Here is a 21,926-nt window from a genome sequence, read left to right as displayed (position 1 = left end):
AGTCAAGTAGTTCCCAAGTTATAAAATTAGTAAGGAAGTAGATATATTTTAAAATAATTCAGAGTATGAAACAATATGTATTTAAATGTGTTAGTTAAAATGTTAGCGTATAATATAATTATGAACAAAGAAGATAAAACTCAAAACAATATGCGACATACTGTCACGGCAATCTTGACAACCTTTTGTTCTCCGCCAGCGTATACCTGGATCAAAACATAAATAATACTTTATATATAAAATAAAAATACATACATATTTATTTATTTATATATACTTTATTGCACAAAATTACAAAAAAACAATGTACAAAAGGCGGGCTTAACGCTAAAAGCATCCTCTCCCAGCCAACTTTGTCATGTGGGATAATAAGTATGCAGGTGTGCAGAAGTAAAATATACATACATATACAACCAATAAATATATAAATATACATATAATAAATAGTTATACATATAATATATAATTGTAATAAAATATTACGGATATTCTAAATAAAAGAAATAAATAAAATACATAAAAATATAAACCATATAATAATATACATACACACGTATACATAATATAAAACATAAATATAAATTATACGTGTTCATTTATTACATAGTAAAATCGTTAGTTATAGTTGACATTTGAGAGCTCAATGTCGATGGTACTGGAGGTTGGAGGGCCGCTCCGCTACCCCGATAGGGATACAGCGTGAACATAAAAAAATAAATAGAGCTAAATTATAAAGGAGAGAATTAGAAAAAAAATATTTGGATTATTCCGCTTAAAGATGAACTTGAAACTTAACGATTGTGGTTATTTTTATTTGAAAACTTAGCCTAAATTATATTGTGTACCGTCGTGACGCAGGGACACAAGCGTGACTGTAATCGCGACTGGTTATGGGTTTGATCCCCACTCGAAGAAATGAAATATTTATTTAAATTTATATTTTCACTTCTTCGCTATAGTGTTGATACAAAAGCGCGCAGTTAGGTTCCACCATTCAGGCAATGCCTTCAGAACACGGTGGAAAATGAGGAGCCTAGTGTCTTAACACTAGGTTCCCTCTGACTACACTGCTGTGTGCGGAATATACAAATGTAATATAACATGTCCAAGTGTCACTATTAAATTCAGCTATACGCCTACAGCTATGATAGTAAAAAGGGGAAAAATAAATACTCCCACGCAGTACCCAGAGGCAGGTGTCCAGAGTAGATACAATTTTATATATTCATGACATTGTCGATTCCGTGCGATCCCATTGTTATTCCACATAAAGCTCATACGGGATAGACCTTACTAGCAATTTATAAGAAAAGGAAATAAAATAAAATACAATAATTTTATATACCTACGTATAAATAACTCTTCCGTTACTGAGTGACTGATAGAGAAACACAAACATGAAACTGTTGAAATTTGAAGTAGATAGGGTGGTTGGGAAGTGTAAGGAAGTACTAAGAGAAGCCTACGCTCAAATATGGACTATGGAGATTTAGATGAAGTGTACGAAGGATTCTTTCCTAGTATCTTTTGTTTCCGCTGTAACTATATATTATTATATGTATCAACATCAAATAATAATTATTTTAACGTGTGTTTTATCCCAAACATTATGTAAATAAAATGAGTGTATTTATATTTAATAAATATATAATATAATTTAACCATGCCTTCAAGCCGACCAAAGTGACGTCAAATATGAAAAATCATGAAAAAAAAAAACATAACTTTACGATAACTGCTGTTGGAAATGCCCGGAATGCGTATATAACATACGTGTACATAATTCACGAAATGAGCGCTATTAATTTTGAAACGATGATAAAAATGTTGGCAAGTGCTACGCATTTTTGGTGCCGTAAATTCTAAATTAATAGGCACTTAAATTTAGTATCGCAGGAAATTGTAATTTCAATGTAGCTAATTTGTACTATTTGCGGAAGGAGGCACGTGACGAAGCGGTATTCAGAAGTTACGGGTTCGATGATGTATCATGGTATTTTTTACATTTATAAACTTTTTTTAAAATGTTTTCCATACTTAAATAAAATACTAAGGCAGTAAGAGTTGAATCAGGGTCACTCTCCGCGGACAGTTCCCTGGAGGCACTAGTTCAAATCCCGTTTAAAATTTATACTTTTCCAAATGTAAAATAATTACAATTACATTCAGAAATGTAAAATATTTTTTTTTGGAAAAAAATATTCAAGGAAATATTTACGTATACTAAAGTACATAGCATAGCTCTAGTACTAGGATATGAAATAAGGGTGAGCACAAGTCGAACCCACTACCAACGTTTGCCACGTGTGTACGATGATGAACAGTGCTTACAGTCACACATACACACATACAGTGCTCCTGCACTCCTCAACTCCTGGTCTCAATACAAACATAGGAGTCAATTTAGCCAATGGCATTGAAGCGAATCATTGACACATTGTTAGTAACAGATTATATTATTATTCATGATGACACAGTGACGTAGTTGGCTTGCGAGTGCACGCGATGGTTATGGGTTCCTATCTCACTTAAAACATTAATTATTACAATCATTTTCCTTTTCCTTCAACTGAACCTCTTTTTGTGGTTCCTTAAAAGTAGGTACGGGCACCCATCATCCAATTTCTAGAGTAGCAAAATTAAAAAATATGCAATGTTCTAATAACTTTTCTCTTAAACGAATAAGACGGACGGATGCCATAGCGATCGTCGCGCATTTTGGTGGATTTTGACTTTGTTTGTTTTTGTTTTCATTTCTCCAGTCTAATCAGACTGCAATGTGGAGAGTTTCGCTATAGTAGGTTGACCGTACAATGTTTATAAAATGGGCTGAAAGTGGAAAACAATGTGATACAGTAGGTTCCAATCCCAAAGTAGGTAGGTCCTACTTTGGGATTTGCGTTGAGTTGAAATAGAACATCGATTATTATTTGACTATTATTTTTTACCGTTATTTGTTTGTTGCGTGGCGAGCATCGCCATTGCATGCCTATGATTAATTATTTGCTAATCATTCATGACTAAATAGAATTATCCACTTAGGAGATTTTATATTCATATTTGAAATATTATTCTGTTTAGATTAAGAAAGAGGCTATGGTGACGCAGTGGAAGAGGAAGGCAAAATGTCTTACCATTAGGTTCCAACTACCTAGACTTCTGTACGGGAAAAAATGAAAAGATCCTTTTTTATCCGAATACCGAGTTATATTTTTAACGTGTATTTTTTGTGTTCTTTATTATGAAGCTAATATCTGCGCCATGACGATCTCAAACTTTACTAGTAAGCCATATAATAAAAACACATATCCCATATATAAATATAATCACACAAAATCCAAATATAACCTATCGCAATCACCTCCAACATATTATAGTGTCATAATCATAATAGATTTATTATATTAAGCAAAATAGTAATCAGGGCTTCATCAAGAGCGATGCGTCGTTACGACCGCCGTGACCCACTTGCTGTGTGACGCACGCGTCACGTCACCGAGCCCCTCCACACCTGACGACACGGGTATTTTAAGTATTAGTCACATATTTTTTTTATGGCAGCCCGTAAAAGGTTGGGTAGAGACTGGAGAGCGTAGTGAAACGTCACTATACCTTTGTTGACTAAAGTTAAGGAAATATAGTTTTTGTTGTGTTTTAACACTAGCTTACCTCTGCCTACCCTGCTGTGTGCGGGATACAGCGTGTACATAAATGTGTGAATAATATCAAAATATAAAAAAAAAAATAACAGACACGTCTCAGTACACATACAGACAGCGGCTTTGGCATAATATTATACGAGTATGTATGACGTAAAAAACGTGGGTATTATCTTTATTAAGATGAAGCATTTCATAGCATAAAATTTCAAAGTATTATTCACTCTATTACTCTGCATATTATACAGCGTGTTCCAAAAGAAATGCTTAATAGTCATTAGTACATAACGAGTCATATAAAAATCCCAGTCCAGTATATTCGTGGCCTAGTTCCGTAATGACACACCGCTTTGTTCAACTTATGTATTGACTAAATGTATGTATGTATGTATGTATGTATGTACTGTTCAAGTCAAAATTCCCTTCAGCGGTATTACTCGTAAACTAACGTTAGGTCGCTTCGCTTGCACTCAAAGTTTGTTGAATAGCAATTCAGTAATATTAATACAATTGTACGGCGCGACCGAACAGGTTGTGCTTTATTCATATCATTGTTACAAGCTTAGTTCCTATTGTAATATCGAAGCCAACTATGTTCGACGTCATTGGAAGCTAACTTTTATAAAAGTTTGAGCAGCATGGAAATATGTATAATTTAATTAAATTTTAGCGGCACGCTGTAATCCCACTCACAGTAAGGTAGGCAGAGGGAATCTAATGTTACGAAACTCCGTCCCCCATTTTCTGACAAATTCTGGAGGCATAGCGTGTCGAGTGGCGCAAATCAACACCACGTTTCGTACATTATTAGAAAATATATAAGGGTCATAATCAGAAAAAGTGACCATTTTGTGTCTTTTCTTGTCCCGCTACTTTGAATGCGTTTTAAAAATACAATTTTAAAGATAGCTTAAATATTTTGCCATTTAAGATAAATTTACTTATTAACTTAAAGATTTTTGTAATATTTTAAATGTATTATGGCTAATAATAGTATTTTTTGTTAGTTGCAAAAATCCTTTCAAAATGCTTCCATACAATTTTTCGTGTCCCATTCACCACTTTACTTTTTAAAAATAGATTTGTTACGAATATTTATGGTTTTATTTGATTTCAGATGTGTTTATATTACTTTACATTATGCATAATATTAAATAGAACTACTTTTATTGATATATTATTTAGTAAATAGTATATATTAGTTAAGTAAATTTGTCCCAAAATATTGTCTTTTTGTTACTCAGGACTAGTAACGTACAATTAAATTATGAACGCAATTATTTTGAATGATATTTAATATTATTTTTTATTGTGGCACCATAATTCTTGAAGTCAATGCTGTCGTAACTACAACCAGTAGTGTTCTCGCAGCAGTTGAGGGGTTCAAATGTTTTAGAGGGAATGCGTGAAATTACATCTCAGGGTTATAAACGGCTTTTATTTTGGTAAGTATTCTATAATTTCGTTTTCTTGTTTATGTTATTTGCGTCTTTTTACAAAATCTCAAAAAAGAACTTCAGTGCTTGCACATGCAACACGTGGCTTATGAGCAAATATTTAAAAAGGTTAGAATTTCTCAGATTTTATTCTCAATTTTGTTATATTTCGTTACGTAACGGAACTGAGAAAATATGAAGCCTAGTTCATAATTACGTTACCATAGGAAGATTATGTATATAAAAAAAAATGCTGGCATATGAAAAAAATAATTAGTGACTTTTGATAACGTGAAGTAACCAAAAATAATGATTTTTAAGTTTTTTGTCTGTTTGCTTGTTTGTTTAATGTGTTTGTGCACGCTTATCTCAGAACGGCTTAACCGATTTAGTTAAAAACATTTTTTTATTCTTCCTGAAATTAGTTGTGATTTTGTAATTTTTTTTTTTCTCTGGAGATAGTGCATTAATAAATATGTAGCTCAAGCGGGTGAGGCTTTTATTTAAAAACAAATAGGTTCTGTACTAGACAATATACATGAAATATTATTAAATACCTATTGATAACTATTTTTTATTTTCAGTAAGCGTCATGGCTCCTATGTCAAATGCTGATAGACAAAAAAGATATAGAGAACGTCTTAAACAGACCAATCCTATTAATGAAGATATGCGAAATAAACACTTACAAAGAATTCAACTTAATTCCCGTGATAACGACTCAAATTTTGATATATTTTAAAGTGGGTTTAATTTTATCATTAACTTTGTGATTTCTAACTAGAAATATAAGTTTATTACGTTACGAACTAGCGTTATTATATAGTTAATATTGTCACTTTGTTATGTTTTCTTACATTTATAATCTATTAATTCAACGATTGAATCTTTAAAATTTTAATTTGTGTCTCATTAAATAAAAAAAACCAATAGTTTTATTCATATAATATTCTTATTTTGTTGTATATAATGCCTTATAACATCAGTTTCGTAACAAACATTATCAGTATTGTTACTTATCAGTTACGTTACGAATTCGAAAATGTCCACTTTTCTGATTATGACCCATAAAACATTGAACGTGGTGGGACTTAATCCGCACCTTTTGGAATAGGTCGACTCTACTATGTCGAAAATCTTTTACGCTAATTACAACATATTTGTTTTGTTAGTATCCCTATATTTATATTTTGTAGGGGTTTACGTTTTTAAAACGAATAGCAACGTAATTAAACAAAGAGAACAAATATATAAATGTTGCAGAAACTAAAATATTAAATTAATATAATAAAGTATAAATAAAATATATAAAATTAAATATTCAAATTAGAATAGTCATAAGGCAAACTTCACGCTTCTCAGTTTTGTCATGATTAAAGTAGAGTGTCGTTTCTCAGAAGAATATATTACCTTGTAAGGGCTTAAAGGTCGACCCGGAATTAAGTTGACACTTTGAGGTCAATGTGGGTGAAATAACCTTTGCTCCTGAGGTCCATCCATATAAGGAAAAGGAAATTGCTACCTCTTCTACGATTGAAGTTAAGTCATAGGGAGGTGGTAAGTAATCGTAGGTGTGTAAGAAAATATTTTTTGACATATATTTTTATAAGAAAGCTACTTCCATGTAACGCAGGCCAGTCGTGGCGCAGGCGTACAAACGTGCGGCTGTTAACACGACAAGTTATGGGATCAATTCCCATTCGAGGTCAAAAAATATTTCATTTTCTCGCTTTCGCAACACAACTGGCAATACCTTTGTTGGATGGAATTCAGTTGGATAAAAGTGGGGAACGGAAGTGTCCAATGGGAACAAAGTGCCTTAAAGTAAGGTTCCCAGGTGCCTTTTGCGTAAAAAAAAAATACTAATTAGCTTAGATTCATTAATATAAATTAATATTACAGCATTTTAGCCGTCATGCAGACGTCAGGCAGCATCAAATCTTTTAATTTCAAAGCCGCTGACGGAACAGATATACGCTGCCATTACGTAAATCCCGCTCGATTCATCTCACTATAGTGTGTAGTGACGCGTGATCACTTTTGTTATTTAACACGTAACACATATCTGCATAGTTACTACATAATAATAAAATAACATAACGGCAATGTAAACAAGTACATTTGTATATAATTATTCATGTACGAGTAATTAACGTGAGGATCAAGAAACTGTTCAAAGAAAGCTAAGCTTAGGTAGCGTGAGAAGGTAGGACAGATAGGTTCCCTATACCTACCCTGATATGCGGGAAAAAAGTGAGGGCCGTTGCTAAAATGTAATAATAGTACTCATTAAATAAAATCAGCGTCACGCTGTATCCCACATACAGCAGGATAGCATGATGGCAGAGGGAACATAGTGTTAAGATACTCCGTTCCCTACTTTCCGCCGAATTCTTCGAGGCATTGCACTCAACGCCGGGCTTTTGTCATGGTGCCAGAGAAAAGAAAAGAAATTCATTAACTCGAGTGGTGATTGAACCTACAACCGTCACGTTACAGTTACACCTTTATGCCTCTGTGCCAACTAGGAAATAAACTATTATAGTTACATTATAGAATTAAAAGTTAAATCTTAAAGGCCATATAAAATAACACTTAAAATAAATTATGCTATATCAATAATGGGATAATTATTTTAATAGCAACAGAAATAATAGCTTTAGAGAGCCAAGTTTATTTTCAAATTTCAAGTATATATTTCTACGTCTCTATTAAAGTTATTTTTTCAGGCAATTAAAATAATTTCAATTTCAAGTATCACACATAAAAGGCTAGGCACAGGGAACCTGAAAACCTGATATTGATATCATTAGATTATATTTAATGTAATAGTTATTTTATGGGCCAAAATATAAAGAAAAAACACTTAAAAAAATTAAAATATTAAAAATAAGATGTATTTTTTTAATCAAAATTAAATAATTTCCACATACATAGGTACTCTAATATTATTATGAGCAACACTGAAAGACATTCACATATTACAGCAAATATATGACACGACCATTATTTAAGTTCATTAACAAACTGTAAGTGGATCACAGGCAGCTATGGCGGTATAAATAGCATCGCCATCGTACTATTGACAAGTGTTTGGACGCAGAGAGTGAGCCAAGTGTTGCGTTGCCGACAATGTAACGGGCATTATGTTTATGAATATTTTATATTTTGTGATATAGGAGATAACTCTCCGCTTTCTACTTTCTTTTTTTGTCATATAATAAGTTTTTGTTTGCATACTAGCCGTCTTACTAAGCATGCCGGCTCTTCTCAGCAGAGCTGCCTTCCGAACCGGTGCCGGTGGTAGCTTTTTTTAGTTAGGGAGGCGAAGCAGCAAACTGTGGAGTCACTCGAGCGTCATGGAGACCTATTGGGTTGCGAAGCTTAGATGATAACAAGAAAAAAATGTCATATAAAAAAATTCGTTTCACCGGTGGGTTGAGGGGTTATATATTTTCAAAAATGTAAAAAAAAACTGTTCCATGGACATACTCGAGCGCGTCAGATATTGATATCATCAACTGCCTACGTCTTCTTAAGCATGAAAATATGTTAATCTGACAGTTTCCGTGGTGAAGGTGGTCGTACGTAAGAGTTAAAAATGGCAAAAAAAAAAATATTATCGAGCGCGTCAGATTTTCTAAGGGGGTGTTAAGTGAACCTAAAAAAAAGCTCTTATGTAATAATCTGACGATTTGGATGTGACGCAAGCTCGTAATCGTTGTTTGAAAATGCAAAAAAAAATCGTCATCTTGAAATACTCGAGCGCGTCAGATTAAGATATATATGGTTCATCTTCATGCCCTAGACGTGATATCTCAAAATCAGACGATTATCTGAAGGGACTTGCTTAATCTGACAATTATTAATATTTTTTTAAACCAATACAAGAAACAAGTCAGCTTTACGTTGTATCCCGCACACAGCAGGGTAGGCAGAGGGAACCTAAGGTTAAGACACTCTGTTCCCCACTTTCTGCCAAATTTTGAAGGCATTGAGTGTTGAGTAGCAGCACTTAACGTCACTGTTTTGCCTCGACACCAGAGCGAAGAAATGGAAATATAAATTTCAATAAATATTTCATCTCCTGGAATGGAGATTGAACTCACAACCAGTCTGTTTTACTGTCACACTTTGTGCCACTGCGCCACGACTGACCTCAATTTTTTTATTCATTGAAAGCAATCAATAGAAAAGCTCAAGAAATAGAATGTAACTAAAAGAATGTATGTTTGAAATAGAATACTTGTATTTATAAAAAAAAAGTACAAAAAAAATTTTTTTTTTCAAGTATTTTTTTTTAATTTATCATCTTCATTGATGAGTTAGGGACCAATAAATAAAAAAAGAGTGCGATAGGAATAGAAATACGGTGAGAGGAATCTATGCAATTCTTAGGTATATTAAACTTTATCAATCAATTTCTATTACTTCGGTTTGTGGAATTTGTCAGATTATATGTTTTTCGTAATCCTTGAATGATTCCCTTCAAAATAAAAAAAAAAATAGCCGCGCTCGAGAATGTCCAGATAACGTTTTTTTTTTACAACTTTGGAGCCCTCTCTCCTTTGCGTCACTCTCAAATTGTCAGATTAGTGGAATATACACGATTTAGCATGTAACTAACTTACCCTATTTTAATCTGACGCGCTCGAGAATGTCCGATGATCAATTTTTTTTTACTAATCTGATCCTTTATCCTAGACGCGCGGCCATACATAGGAAGCTCATATTTGGTGGAAGTACGTAACCGAGTACAAGGAATCCCCAGTATCTTAATCTGATGCGCTCGAATGACTCCACAAAGTCCCCTCTTCGCCGCCCCTACTATTTGTTTGTCAGTTCATTCGACGATTTAAAAGTGCTTATAATAGTCTATTTGAACAAATAATATTTTAAATTTGTATTTATGAAATAATTAAATTAGTACGTATATTAAGGCTGTCGTAGAATTAATTATATATTACTTATTATAAAAATTGCTTCAAAGCTGTGATCTATTATATTTTATCAGTATTCTCCTATTAAAAATAATAAAATCTCTATAATCCAATAAGATAGCACGAGGCTGTAATAAAATTTTAAAAAAACCGTTTGATCCGTCGCGTTTTCAGCAGAAATTGATTACTCAATCTGTTTACGGTGAACGGTCGTATATTCGGGGGAATTCCTTCAATCGACGCTCTAAATCCATCAGAACGTGTATTTCAATTAAATCTTGATTTAAGAAGGCTCAGAATTGTGATACTAATGCTTATTTTGCTACTTTGTCTTTGGTATGATAATATGTGTGAAACATAGTTTCTGATTATATTTTGACTTTTGAACCTTTCAATTTCACGCTTTTTCACATATCTGCTATGTGAGGTAGGCCGAGGAAAGCAGATATTAAAAGTTTTAACACACAAAAGACACTATTCTCCACTTTCCGCCCAATTTTCGGAATGCTGCCGAGCCGGCCTTTTCCAGTTTTTGTATTAAAGATAAACGGGCTTTTACAAGGTGCAACCCGAGTTGAATCGACCTGGAAATACTGTAGTGGAGAACCAAGTCACCAAATAGTATGGATGATATTTGAGTTTGTGACGTACTGTCCTACTGTGCAGCTAACACTCCCCATAATAAATAAGAACGCACAACGAGGTGACGTCTCTACGCAAACCCAAAGTGTCAAACCTTCCACAGATCATTGGGTCCCCAACGATTCGAAGAGCTCTACGTTGTATGCGAACAAATGGTACAAGCTGATATTGGGGTGCACCAGCCCAGAGATGAGAACAGAACACGAACCTGGACCCTACAAAGTGGTAATCGGTATATTAGTGTAAAGTACTGTCTAGTTTTGTCGATGATCCCCATTTTGTATGACCTTTAGATGGTAAGACTTTTGGAAATATATTAGAAATCCTAACGTATGTTTTTTTTTATTTCACGCTGTATTTTCACGCACCGCCCAATATTCGAGACATTGCGGGTTAAGTGGCGGAAGAGAACGCAGAGGCCCGAGCGAGTAAATAAAACTAACTTATTTCCACGAGTGGGAATCGAACTCACAGCCATTGCGTTTACAATCAGACCCTGTGCCGCCACACAAGTTTCTAAATAAATTTATATTACTAACTAAGTAGGTAATATAGACTTTATAATGCAAAGAAAAATAAACTTTTGGTCCAAATCTTGGCTTTCGGCCAGCGTCGCGTAAGATTCCTCAATTAAATTATGTATATATTTGTTACATTCGCACACTACTTTAATGTTTATTTTTTATTTTATTGATATCGCATGGCCGTGAGTCACCTGTGATTCTTATTAGCGTTGAAATTATCACTTTAAATTATAGCGCAGGTAATTTGTATTACGAATTAAATAAATAATATAAATATGTAAACATAAAATGATTGTGGATTTGATTCCCATTCAGGGGAATTAATGTTTCTCACTAGAGCGTAGCGAACTAGAATATTGGCGAAACTCTACGCTAAGTATGAGTTTCGGCACTCAACACGCAATGTTTTAAATTCGGACAAGATCGAAGAACGGAGTATTTAGACACTAGGTATTTCTTTAACTATTATAGGCTAAAATATGAAACCTAAAAAAATTAATGCTGCACCTATATAATTTTTTAGATTCACACTAAATCCCAGCAGGATAGGCAGTGGAAACCAGATAGATATTGCGTTTTCCGTATGTGTATTTTATCGATCATGTATTATAATCTTTACTATTCTTTTATATTTAAAAAAATATTTGTAGACCAAGTCAGGAAAATAACATATTATAATATTATAATCACTAAATTATTATTCCAAACGGGTCCTCTTTCCGATGAGACATAACTAAAACATTAACTTATACAACTTTATTCATTTGCAAAGTTTGCGCGGCGAAAATGTAAATAAAAAGTCATTATATTGGAAAAGGTCAGAATAAGACCTGAGCTTCACAGATAAACCGGAATGTGGCGTGGTTTTTATTAATTATATTTATTTTATGTGTTATTTGTTTATTCCATGTATAAAATATAATAATTGCAGTGTATTTTATAAAAAAAAGTTTTTCTCTATTTTTCTCTTAGCAGGTTAGTAGTTTTCCCTCGGATTTGAGACATTGCGTGGAACTCAAAAATCAAGAAAATTCATTCCCCCAGGGATTAAACCCATGACTATCACTTTTATAGTCAGACGTTATACCACTGTGCCACGTAACTCTTCGTTATTTAAAGCTAACTAAAACTCACATCCTAATGTTGTATACCCTATAGCACTCCTGAAGAAAGTAGCTCCAGAGATCCAGAGAAGAGAAAGTAGATCCAGAGATCTTAGCGTTTAAACAAACAAACAAACTCTTCCGCTTTATTATATTTGTATAGATATACGTAGTTCCGGATATATTCTGTGCCAAAACGAAATTCAACAAAACATTGAAACACCAAAGCCGTTCTGCACAAGGCATGCAAATGATTGATTGTGACAGAACGTTTATGATGTAACTGTTGGTAATTGGGACGATCACTTTAGAGGGTAACGCACTTTACGAGCCTTGTGTATTGTAATAGTTGTATTATAGAAGAGAAGAACTAAAATATTTTATTTATGGTAAAGATTTTTTTGCTTCACGCTGTAACCCGCACGTAGCTCGTAGGCAGGGTAGGCAGAGAGTAACTGCAAACCTAGTGTTAAGGCACTTTCTTTCCTTATTTCCGCTGTTTTGGAAGCATTGTGTGTTCAAGGCCGCGCTTTCCCTCGTTACCACAGTGAGGAAAATGAAAATATTAAATATTTCATTTTGCAGTGGCAGTGACTTAGTGTCTTTTCACTAAGTCACTGTCACTGCTAGCAATCTGACATTTTGCATGGCTTGGTCTTCATTAAATAATTTTTTTTATAATTTTCGCAAGAGAAATAGCCATATTGCAAAACCCCAAATGTAACAAATCACTATTCTCTCCTTCTTATAAAAAGACATAATAATAAAGTACAACAAACAGAACTATCACAAAGATTTTAATAACATGCAAAGCACTCCGCTCGTATAAATAGGGATGTTAAAAATAAAACAGTTTATATGTCAACCATTTTAAAATTCAAAGTGCTGCGTCTACAATGCAAATATGCGCGTGGGCGGAATTATGTTGGAAGTAATCTTTAAATTGTTCTATTAAATCTAATTACGCGGGTTGTTGTTTAATGTGCGCACGGTAGAACAGCGTAAAAAGTATGTAAAAATTATGGTTGTGGTTTCGATTCCTTCTCGGAGGATTGATTGGTTCTTAATTCGTCGCGCTGGTGGACAAGCGTTGGAATGTCGCGAATGGAGTGTTGTTTTATATTATCATCTGTAGCTTTTATCAGTGTAAGCAATTAAAGTTTTTTATAAAATTGAAATTCAAGTTCTCTTGAAATTGAAATTCAGGTAAATTGAAGTTCTCCGTTCTCCTCTTAACAGTTTAGTCGCCTTTAGTCACCGTAGCCCTTTAGGGGATGCACTTGTATGCGCTATACAGAAAAGCATGAGCGACAGAGAGTCTTTTCATTTTCCTAATATTTACATATTTTTTATTGTATTTAAATATTTATCACTAGGATGTGCCCGCAATTTCGTTCACGTCGACTCTGTGTCCCTTGCTATACTATTTCCATTTACCTCCTACATTTACCATATGAAGGAAATACCAGTATAGTTTTAGGATACTCTATTCTTCTAATTTGAATGAATATAAGTTAATAGTAGAGCAGCGGGTTCCACCACTCACCACGCAATGTCTCTACAATTGGGCGGAAATCGAAGAACGGAGAACTTAACACCAGGTTAAGAAAAGTAATATTAAGTGATTGAAACTAATATAATCTCTTAGTATCTCTATTTTTGTTAACCAATTTTCTTATATAAGATCCTACCATAACATAATTTCTTGTTTTTAAACCAACTCGAACGTGAATCATAAACATATTGGAACACAAAGAGAGCACTTAACTATCCGTGCGACGTACTCGTACCTGCATGTAAGCCACAATGGTTGCGTTACGTCACTCGTCATATTATTACGTTGAGACAACTGTCGATATAACATGTGATCTCGTACGTCATCATTGTTGGAAACGATTTAAAAAAATCACCTTCACGCTGTATCCCGCACACAGCTGGGTAGGCAGAGGGAACCTAGTGTTAAGACACTCGGTTCCCCACTTTCCCGACTGTTAATGCTGATCAGCTATTCCGCTTGTTTTTTGCTTCTTATATTAGTTTTATGCTTCTTCTTTTAAGTTTTTTTTACAATAAAAAAAATACAATATTTTTGTTATTTCACATTTTTTGCAACGATTTGCTAATTTCGAAACGAATCGTGGTGATTTGAATCCGCTTTCGCAACTCGCTGCTGGGCTACTGTTACTACCGTCGTCGCGTAATTAAAATTTCTACGGGAACGGTAAAATTATGATTTTCCATCTTACGTAAACTCTTCACCTACCTAAACCTACTCTTAAGACACTTTAGCGTCCTCTTAAGTAGTTTTGGATACATTTCGTTATAGATGGCGGAACTCAACACCGTAATTAACACAACTAAAACAAACCACAAAACTGCTAATGCGGACCTTAAATACGTTTCCTTTGACCCGTGAGCAGTGTCACGACCCTGACATGTTGCTTCGTCCCTACTAACGTTTTCTGTATTTTATACGCTTTCATGGTTTTTATGTCAAATGACATTCTTGAGTTAATAGCCTTTTCAAATTCAAGTTGGCAAAACTCCTTTAAAACATAAGTATATTTCAGATTTCTTGGTTAGAGAGTACATAGTGTTGAGATCTATATTTAAAACGAAGTAAAATTATTAATTAAATTAAATTAATAATATTATTACAGTCAATCCTGAGATAACCTATTATGTTTTTTCATGACACGCGATATCCTTGGTACTTTTAGTTAAAATTTATAATATATCACTAGCGAATCCGCTCCTGTTGAAAACCGGCCAAAACCGAAAAAGAACTGTCCACGAGTTCAAATTCTGGGTACCTACGTTCAAAATTTTTATGTTTTTTAAATAAATATTTTTCCTTTCTTTTCCTGAAAGTGGAATAACACTTAAAAAAATGTTCAAAATATAAAGCCGTACATGATAAACATGACCTACTTTTAATACCAAATATATGGATCATTATGAAAAATAATAATTAAATATATACATTCATAATAATAGAAGTATCTAAAAGCAAGATTTTCTAGAAATTTGTATGGGAGTAAATATTTATAAAATCGATAATAACGACGCCGGGAAACTTTACTATGCATATCGATTAAAAACTCGTAGTACTACGACTGGCTACGCTGCATGCTCATAATATATTACGTACACTTACACGTATATTTTGTTTTAAAGTTTCACGCATTTTCTTGCATAGCAAGATGGATAGAGACTCTTCTATCAGGCATCGCACAATTTTCTAGATATTTGAATGCTGAGTTACGGGACTCTACGCCGCACTTGTGTACCAGAGATAAACATTATTAATGCTTCAATAACTCTACGACATTTAATTTGAAAAACGACCATGGTTAAGACTAAAATAAAAAAAAAATACTCTTTCAATCAGAGATCAGAAGCAGAAAATTCAAAGTCAGTAATGTAATTGAGTTTTTACGTTAAAAATAATGAACATAACATTTTCTCATTGTTTTCGATACGTAAATAGTGTAATAAATCATCCGTGGGCACAACCTGTAGGCGATGTCAATGTATTGATTTATTTTCATCTCATTACGCTTATCTATATAACTAGCAATTAATATGTAAAATATTATTATAAATTATTAGTTTAATAATTTTAGGGTTGAACACTTACTCTTCTGAGTGCTGAGAGATGCTATCCTTGTCTTTGTGCGCCTGTCCTGAGCTACAGGAATTGCCCATGGCTGTAAAACACCATCCACTACCACATAAGTCTCCGAAATCACTTAACACAGTGTATTTTAGGAAAATAAACGCTTAAATAATATCATTGTTTTGCATCGTCCGGTAACGATACGCACGCAACACGTCCGACCACACCGTGCTCTCGGACACGAATAATCGATGCGATTTTCTTTGGGGCTGCCATAACTTTATGTTTTCCTTCGTTTTCAATATTATTATTAATATATTATGTTGAAAGCGGGACTTTTCCTTGTATATTTTTAAGGTTATGATGATATTATGACAAGATATAATATGTGACGTATAGTTCGTTATTTTATAATTTGTCTAATGTGACAAAAAAGTTTCAATTAGTACTCTAAGCAGTTTTTATAGATTGGCAGTCGAGAGCAATTACTTTTATACTTAGATTTTAATATACGATAGACGTGATAAGAATCTAATTCAGGAGATTAAAGATATGTTTAATTATTAGATAATAATGTAAAATTATATGTGCGTTTTCATAAAAAGTTATTTAAAATTATGTTTGATAGCAAAAAAATAAATTAGTAAAAACTTTTAAAAAAAACACTAGAACATAAAGATAATATGACTTTTATCATTTAAGTCATAAGCCTAGGTTCCATAGTAATATTATAAATTATTATATATTTCTACCTACTTTGTTGGTACAGTGTACGAGATGGCAACTCCGGTTTCCCTCTCCCAGATGTCCGCGCGTCATTTCCACGCTTTTCACGCTCAATCATTGAAAGCTTTAGGGCTAGCTTTTATGTTTTTAACAATTACAAAATAATGTGTTGACCTTCATTCATTATAACACAGACGATTTGTTCCGTAATGTGCACTGTACACAAAACACGCTATGACTTAAGCGTTTACTGCTGCGAAAATAGCAACGATAATATAGAAATATTTATATAAATGACGCATCAAAAAATATTAATTATTATATAGTAAATTAGAATGTCATTGTTATATATTAAAATGGAATAATTTACACATTATAACGTGACCTACATGTGTGGGGGTGGCATTAAAATGAAACACCATAAATCATCTGTGGCACTGGCAGGAGACGCCGCCACCGTTTAAAATTGGAATTCTTAAAAATAAGAATCTATTTTTCCTTGTTTCTATCTGTCGAATCTCAACAAGTGCTCCACTGTAGTATTATATTATGTTAGATTATGTTTTAAATATAAGCTATTTTTAACATTTCAGTTATTGTAATAACATTTTTTAATAATGCCTAAGTGTTATTTGAATTCTGTGAGACCTTACCGGGGATCGTTTAGTCATGAAACAGGTTTTTTAAATAATATAATCTCGTAGTAGTCCATATGGACATGTTATGTACAAAATTGTTATTTTTCATTTTGTAATTTAAAAAAGTGTAGTTTCCTATTAGCGTTCGTACATTTACATCATTATTATCTATATAAAGTTTTAAAGTAAGTAGATTTATATGTTTTTTACTTAAATATAGTTTTTAAGAAAATTATGTTTTACTTAAGTAAAAGTAGGTACGTATTTAAGCTAATATATATTATGTATAATATGCGAGTACGTTATCCTAAAATCTAATATTTAACAAAGAGCGCTTGTATCGTATACATATAATATCGATTTCCGTAGTGAAATGGTTTTCCCCTTTTACTCGGCTTACCGGAGCTTAGTCTTGATAAAGCTCGTGTATTAAACAATGTTGTACTAATTCAAACTACGACGGCGTTGAGGCGCAGTGGGACATCATTTTACTGCATATACGATGGTTGGGGATTCGACTCCCGCTCGGAAAAATGCAAACGGCGGCGTAGAGATTTATAATATCTTGAAAGTGAAGGATTGATACTATGTTCTCTCTTCCTGATACGGGCAAAAAGTGTGAAGCTGTAAAATATTTATAAAGTATGAACCATTACATTATGATTGAAATATTTTTATTCTACCTCATTCCTATAAATAAATTAAAGGCGAACGGACTCTACTCCTTAATCTGTATTTAAAAATATTTTTTGCATAAAATAACACTGTACCCCGTATATAGCAGGGTAGACAGAGGGAACCTAGTGATTGAGACACTCCATATCTCTGAGTAGGGATTGAACCCACAACCGTCGCGTTTACTATTTAGACGCTGTGCCGATGCATACCGCGACGGCAGCAAATATTTTTTACAGTAATATTTTTATATATAGTTCTATCGACAAGAACAGTTATTATATTTCTTTTGCACGTTATTTAACAAGTAAAAAAACAATTTTCAGAAGAAATTAGACCACCACGCGGCCCGAAAGCATTGAACAAGAAGCAAAAAATTCTATTGAAACTAAATGAAACCGTCTATCACGACAAAGTGCCTATTTCCACACGATTTTATCTTCAACTACTAAAAAAGAGTCAATTCATACAACATTTTATTGATACTGAAAATTATGATTACGCGTCGGAGAGTGAGAAACCAGTGAATTCACCAGAAATGAAACGAAATATATTCAAGCGAGATCATGATAAAGTCTACAATTTACGTTCAAACGAGGCTAAAACCGAACGCAAAGTTTTCACTAATAATAAACGTAAAAATAAAAAACAAAACTTGGACAGACTTAAAAAAGATAAAAGGGAGCCCCTAGCGCCTATTATCGAAGAAATCAAAAGCAAAGAAACTTTTAAAGTCAATAAAGGTTTAGAAATTGATAAGATAGCGGAAAAATTGAAAAGTCTGGTCAAAAGTAACGCGGAGGAGAAACTACATAAGGAGTTGTTGTTTTGTAAGGAGTCGTTCGATAAGGAGAATGATGATGCCACTAAAATAGAGACAGTAGTTGACCGTGACAAAGAAAATGGTATGTATTTTTGGTTTTTACAAGGTTCTGTGCCTTAAAAGAAAAGAATATAAGTATTTCTTTAGGATCTCTTTCTTATTAGTCTATCGGTTTGTCTGCTTGTTCGTCTATCCGTCTGTCGCACACGACATTTTTTTCTATGATTATATTTTTTTAAGCATCTTTTGTGTTTTATGGCGAAAGAGATAGAGGTACACGTGTATCTCGCACATAGCAGGGTAGGTAGAAGGAACCTATTATTAGGCGCTTTTATTTGCGCTTTATCTTTTTACCAGAGCAAGGAAATGAAAAGAACTCATTCCACAAATAGGGAGGAACTCACAACTGTTGCGCTTAGAGTCAGACGGATACCATTCTTAGTTATTATTAGCTCGATCGAACAGACGAAGTGGCACGTAAAAGCTAGTATAAAATAATGATATATAAGAATAAGAAATACATGTGATATACATTTGCATTTTGCAATTGTACGTCACACTTATAGTAGAAGTAAGTAAGACGACTAGGCATGTAATATTACGATAGGTCAATAGACGAATGACCTAGAGTGACCCAGGAAGATCTCTGATTCACCAATGACCCAGTGGTGACTCAGCCGTGATAACATTTATTTTACTGTAAATATTAATAACTTGTGTTAGGTACCTAGTTTGAAAAGTTTTATCTTAATTTATTTTCTTTTCTAGCTCAAATAGTATATATACATGTACATATGTAGTTAAAAACGATTTTTATTTCGATGTGAGGCTGTCATTTCATTTCCATGTGGCAAGATAAAGTGCGGCGTTGAGTTCAGCCACTCAACATACTATATTCCTAATTAGGGCGGAATGCGGAGAACGAAATATCTTAACACTAGGTTATGTCATCTTAATAATGTTGACACTAGTTCCAGAAGATAAAAAACCAGAATGGGAGCCTCGACCTCGTTCAAGCCACATCTGCTCCTACTGCGGCAAAGGCTTCGACAGGCCGTGGGTGTTGAAGGGACATTTGCGTCTTCACACCGGTGAGAGGCCTTTCCCGTGTCCACAACCGCTTTGTGGTAGGACTTTTGCTGATCGGTAAGTGCATGGTAGTACTAGGTTCGTTTTAAAAGTGTTTTTCGTAGTTATACTTATTATTTGTATAAATGTGTCTGTAATTGTTATTCTTGGATTATTAATAAAGTCAAAGTCAAAGTCAATTCAAAGTCAAAATATCTTTATTCCATAAAAATGCTTAACATTCACTTGGACATGTCATAAAAGATAAAAAAAATGCAAAACAAAATAACCAAAAAAAAAAATGTGCAACTTTGACTTGAAAAAAGCCCGTTCAAATGGTTGAGCTCATGAGAAGATACAGGCAAAGAAACTCATGGCCACTCTTTTTAAATGCCAACATTTGTTATAAATCACAATTAACAATTTTAACTTAGAAATAGAGCAACTCATTTCCAAACATCTTTATCGCGAACATAATCTTTAACAGTGTAATAAGCTTTTTGGCAGAGCCTGTGCTTTACCACTTTTTTAAATTTGTTCAGTGATAAATTAACCACGTCGTTTGGAAGTTTGTTATAAAAGTGTATACTTTGACCTACGAATGAGTGAGACACTTTATGGAGCCTAGAGAAGGGCACAGCAAGCTTATTTTTATTTCTTAAATAAAAATAGTATTACTAACAAAAATAACTATTGATTTAATATTTATATGTAGTCACTTTTTTTATTTTCGTATGCATTTAAAAGAAACTAAAATGGTATAATATAAATATATACCCCTGATTACAATTTTGAACTCGAAACCCAGACGCAACACATCAGACGTCTCTACAATAGAGAATACTAAATATAGAGAATATAGAGAATACTAAATATATTTTTTTTCTTTTTTTACCTTTACGCTATATCCCGCAAACTTACCAAAGTGAAGAACTGGACATTTCCTCGAGTGGGAATCGAACCCACAACCTGCAGGTTCTGATTATAAAAAGTAAAGTACTAAGTAATTATAAAAAGTAAAAACCGGTATTAGTTTTTTTGTGGTTTTAATAAATATTCTAATTATATCGATAATGATAAGTAAGTGATTAATGGACTTTGAAAAGCACTGTAGGCCATTACGTGTGATTTATTACAAAAACTATCAGATAATTATATACACACAATATATAAGAAATAGTTGTAAAAAGCTTATTAGGTATAGTAGTTTGTATAGTAACTAACTTTTTATTTAATAGATTGAATATTGAATTGAAATTTATACATGGTGTATATTGAAATTTGTAAATAAGTAGTTCTTAGCATTTGCCTTTTTATTAGAGCTAGGAAATGAAAATATTAAATATTTCATTTCCCGGAGTGGGAATCGAACCTACAACCAAAATCATATCATCCTATTCAAGAGAGATCCTATAAGGGTTCCGTGTTTTCCTTTTGATGTATAGAACCCTAAAAAGAGTTCAATATAATAATTTATTAAAACTGATCCTTATCCCTCTTTTCTCCGCAGTTCCAATCTCCGCGCCCACCAGCGCACCCGCGGCCATCACACATGGCAGTGGCGTTGTATGCAGTGCGGGAAGGCCTTCAGCCAACATCGATACTTGGAAAGGCATAGAGCTGATGCCTGCAGGAAATATAAGTACGAGATTTTTGTATATTAATATTTATTGGTTATTAATTTATTATTATAAATATTTTGCTGGTAAGATTGTAGTGTATGGAATTGTGGATCATGTGGACACTATTCAATTCAGTTGCTGTTTTATGATATTTTTTTTATCTAGTCAAATTAAATGTATGTAATTATCTTTGTTTTGTAGAATGCATACAAGACATAGTCAAGTCTCTTGCAATATCCAAGTGGCGGTGTCTCCGGTCCCGTTATACGGGTTTATCTGCCATAATCCCAAAACTAATGTTATGGAAGAACCCATTGATTTGTCCATGAAGAAACGAGAATAATGCTAATTTTGATTGTTGCTAAGAATAAAATGCATGCTGTATTTGTTAATGTGTGTTTTATTTTTAATTTATTATAAAATATTTTCATGAAAACCGGTAATGTATTAA

At 33.3% G+C, this 21,926-nt stretch overlaps 2 protein-coding genes across 6 annotated transcripts in view; one reads left to right on the top strand and one right to left on the bottom strand.

Annotated features, from left to right (window-relative positions):
* The window catches only part of LOC146533523 (NACHT domain- and WD repeat-containing protein 1), a 38,224-nt gene extending 22,072 nt beyond the window's left edge, over positions 1-16,152 (bottom strand). For 2 of the 4 annotated variants that reach the window (XM_085193993.1, XM_085193994.1), the window contains exon 1: positions 15,945-16,152. In XM_085193993.1, the coding sequence (XP_085050119.1) occupies positions 15,945-16,012 (68 nt within the window). In that variant the 5' untranslated portion in view covers positions 16,013-16,152. Of the gene's footprint in view, positions 1-161; positions 207-15,944 lie in introns of all 4 variants that reach the window. The other 2 variants (XM_085193992.1, XM_085193995.1) reach the window with 2 other exon arrangements.
* A 578-nt stretch (positions 16,153-16,730) lies between these two features.
* On the top strand, positions 16,731-21,867 carry LOC146533522 (uncharacterized). 2 transcript variants are annotated; one of them, XM_085194819.1, is made up of 5 exons: positions 16,731-17,327; positions 18,289-18,867; positions 19,757-19,931; positions 21,364-21,495; positions 21,677-21,867. In XM_085194819.1, exons 1-5 carry the CDS (start codon positions 17,267-17,269, stop codon positions 21,816-21,818), a joined length of 1,089 nt encoding a protein of 362 aa, XP_085050945.1. In that variant the 5' UTR covers positions 16,731-17,266; the 3' UTR covers positions 21,819-21,867. The 2 variants fall into 2 exon arrangements, with proteins under 2 accessions (XP_085050945.1, XP_085050944.1); XM_085194818.1 differs by lacking the exon at positions 16,731-17,327 and adding an exon at positions 17,349-17,472.
* Positions 21,868-21,926: the final 59 nt, after the last annotated feature.

Source organism: Heliconius melpomene, chromosome 12 (genome assembly GCF_056956725.1).
Source record: "Heliconius melpomene rosina isolate 202511_hmr_F chromosome 12, ASM5695672v1, whole genome shotgun sequence".
NCBI classification, from domain to species: domain Eukaryota; kingdom Metazoa; phylum Arthropoda; class Insecta; order Lepidoptera; family Nymphalidae; genus Heliconius; species Heliconius melpomene.
The sequence above is the reverse complement of the archived record's forward strand: the minus strand, read 5'-3'. Positions and strand labels throughout refer to the sequence as shown.

Coding starts and splice junctions, on each gene's coding strand:
- LOC146533522 (XM_085194819.1), top strand. CDS start 17,267: ATGCCTAAGTGTTATTTGAATTCTGTGAGACCTTACCGGGGATCGTTT. Junction 18,868..19,756: donor TGACCGTGACAAAGAAAATG/GTATGTATTTTT, acceptor TGTTGACACTAG/TTCCAGAAGATAAAAAACCA. Junction 19,932..21,363: donor GGTAGGACTTTTGCTGATCG/GTAAGTGCATGG, acceptor TTTTCTCCGCAG/TTCCAATCTCCGCGCCCACC.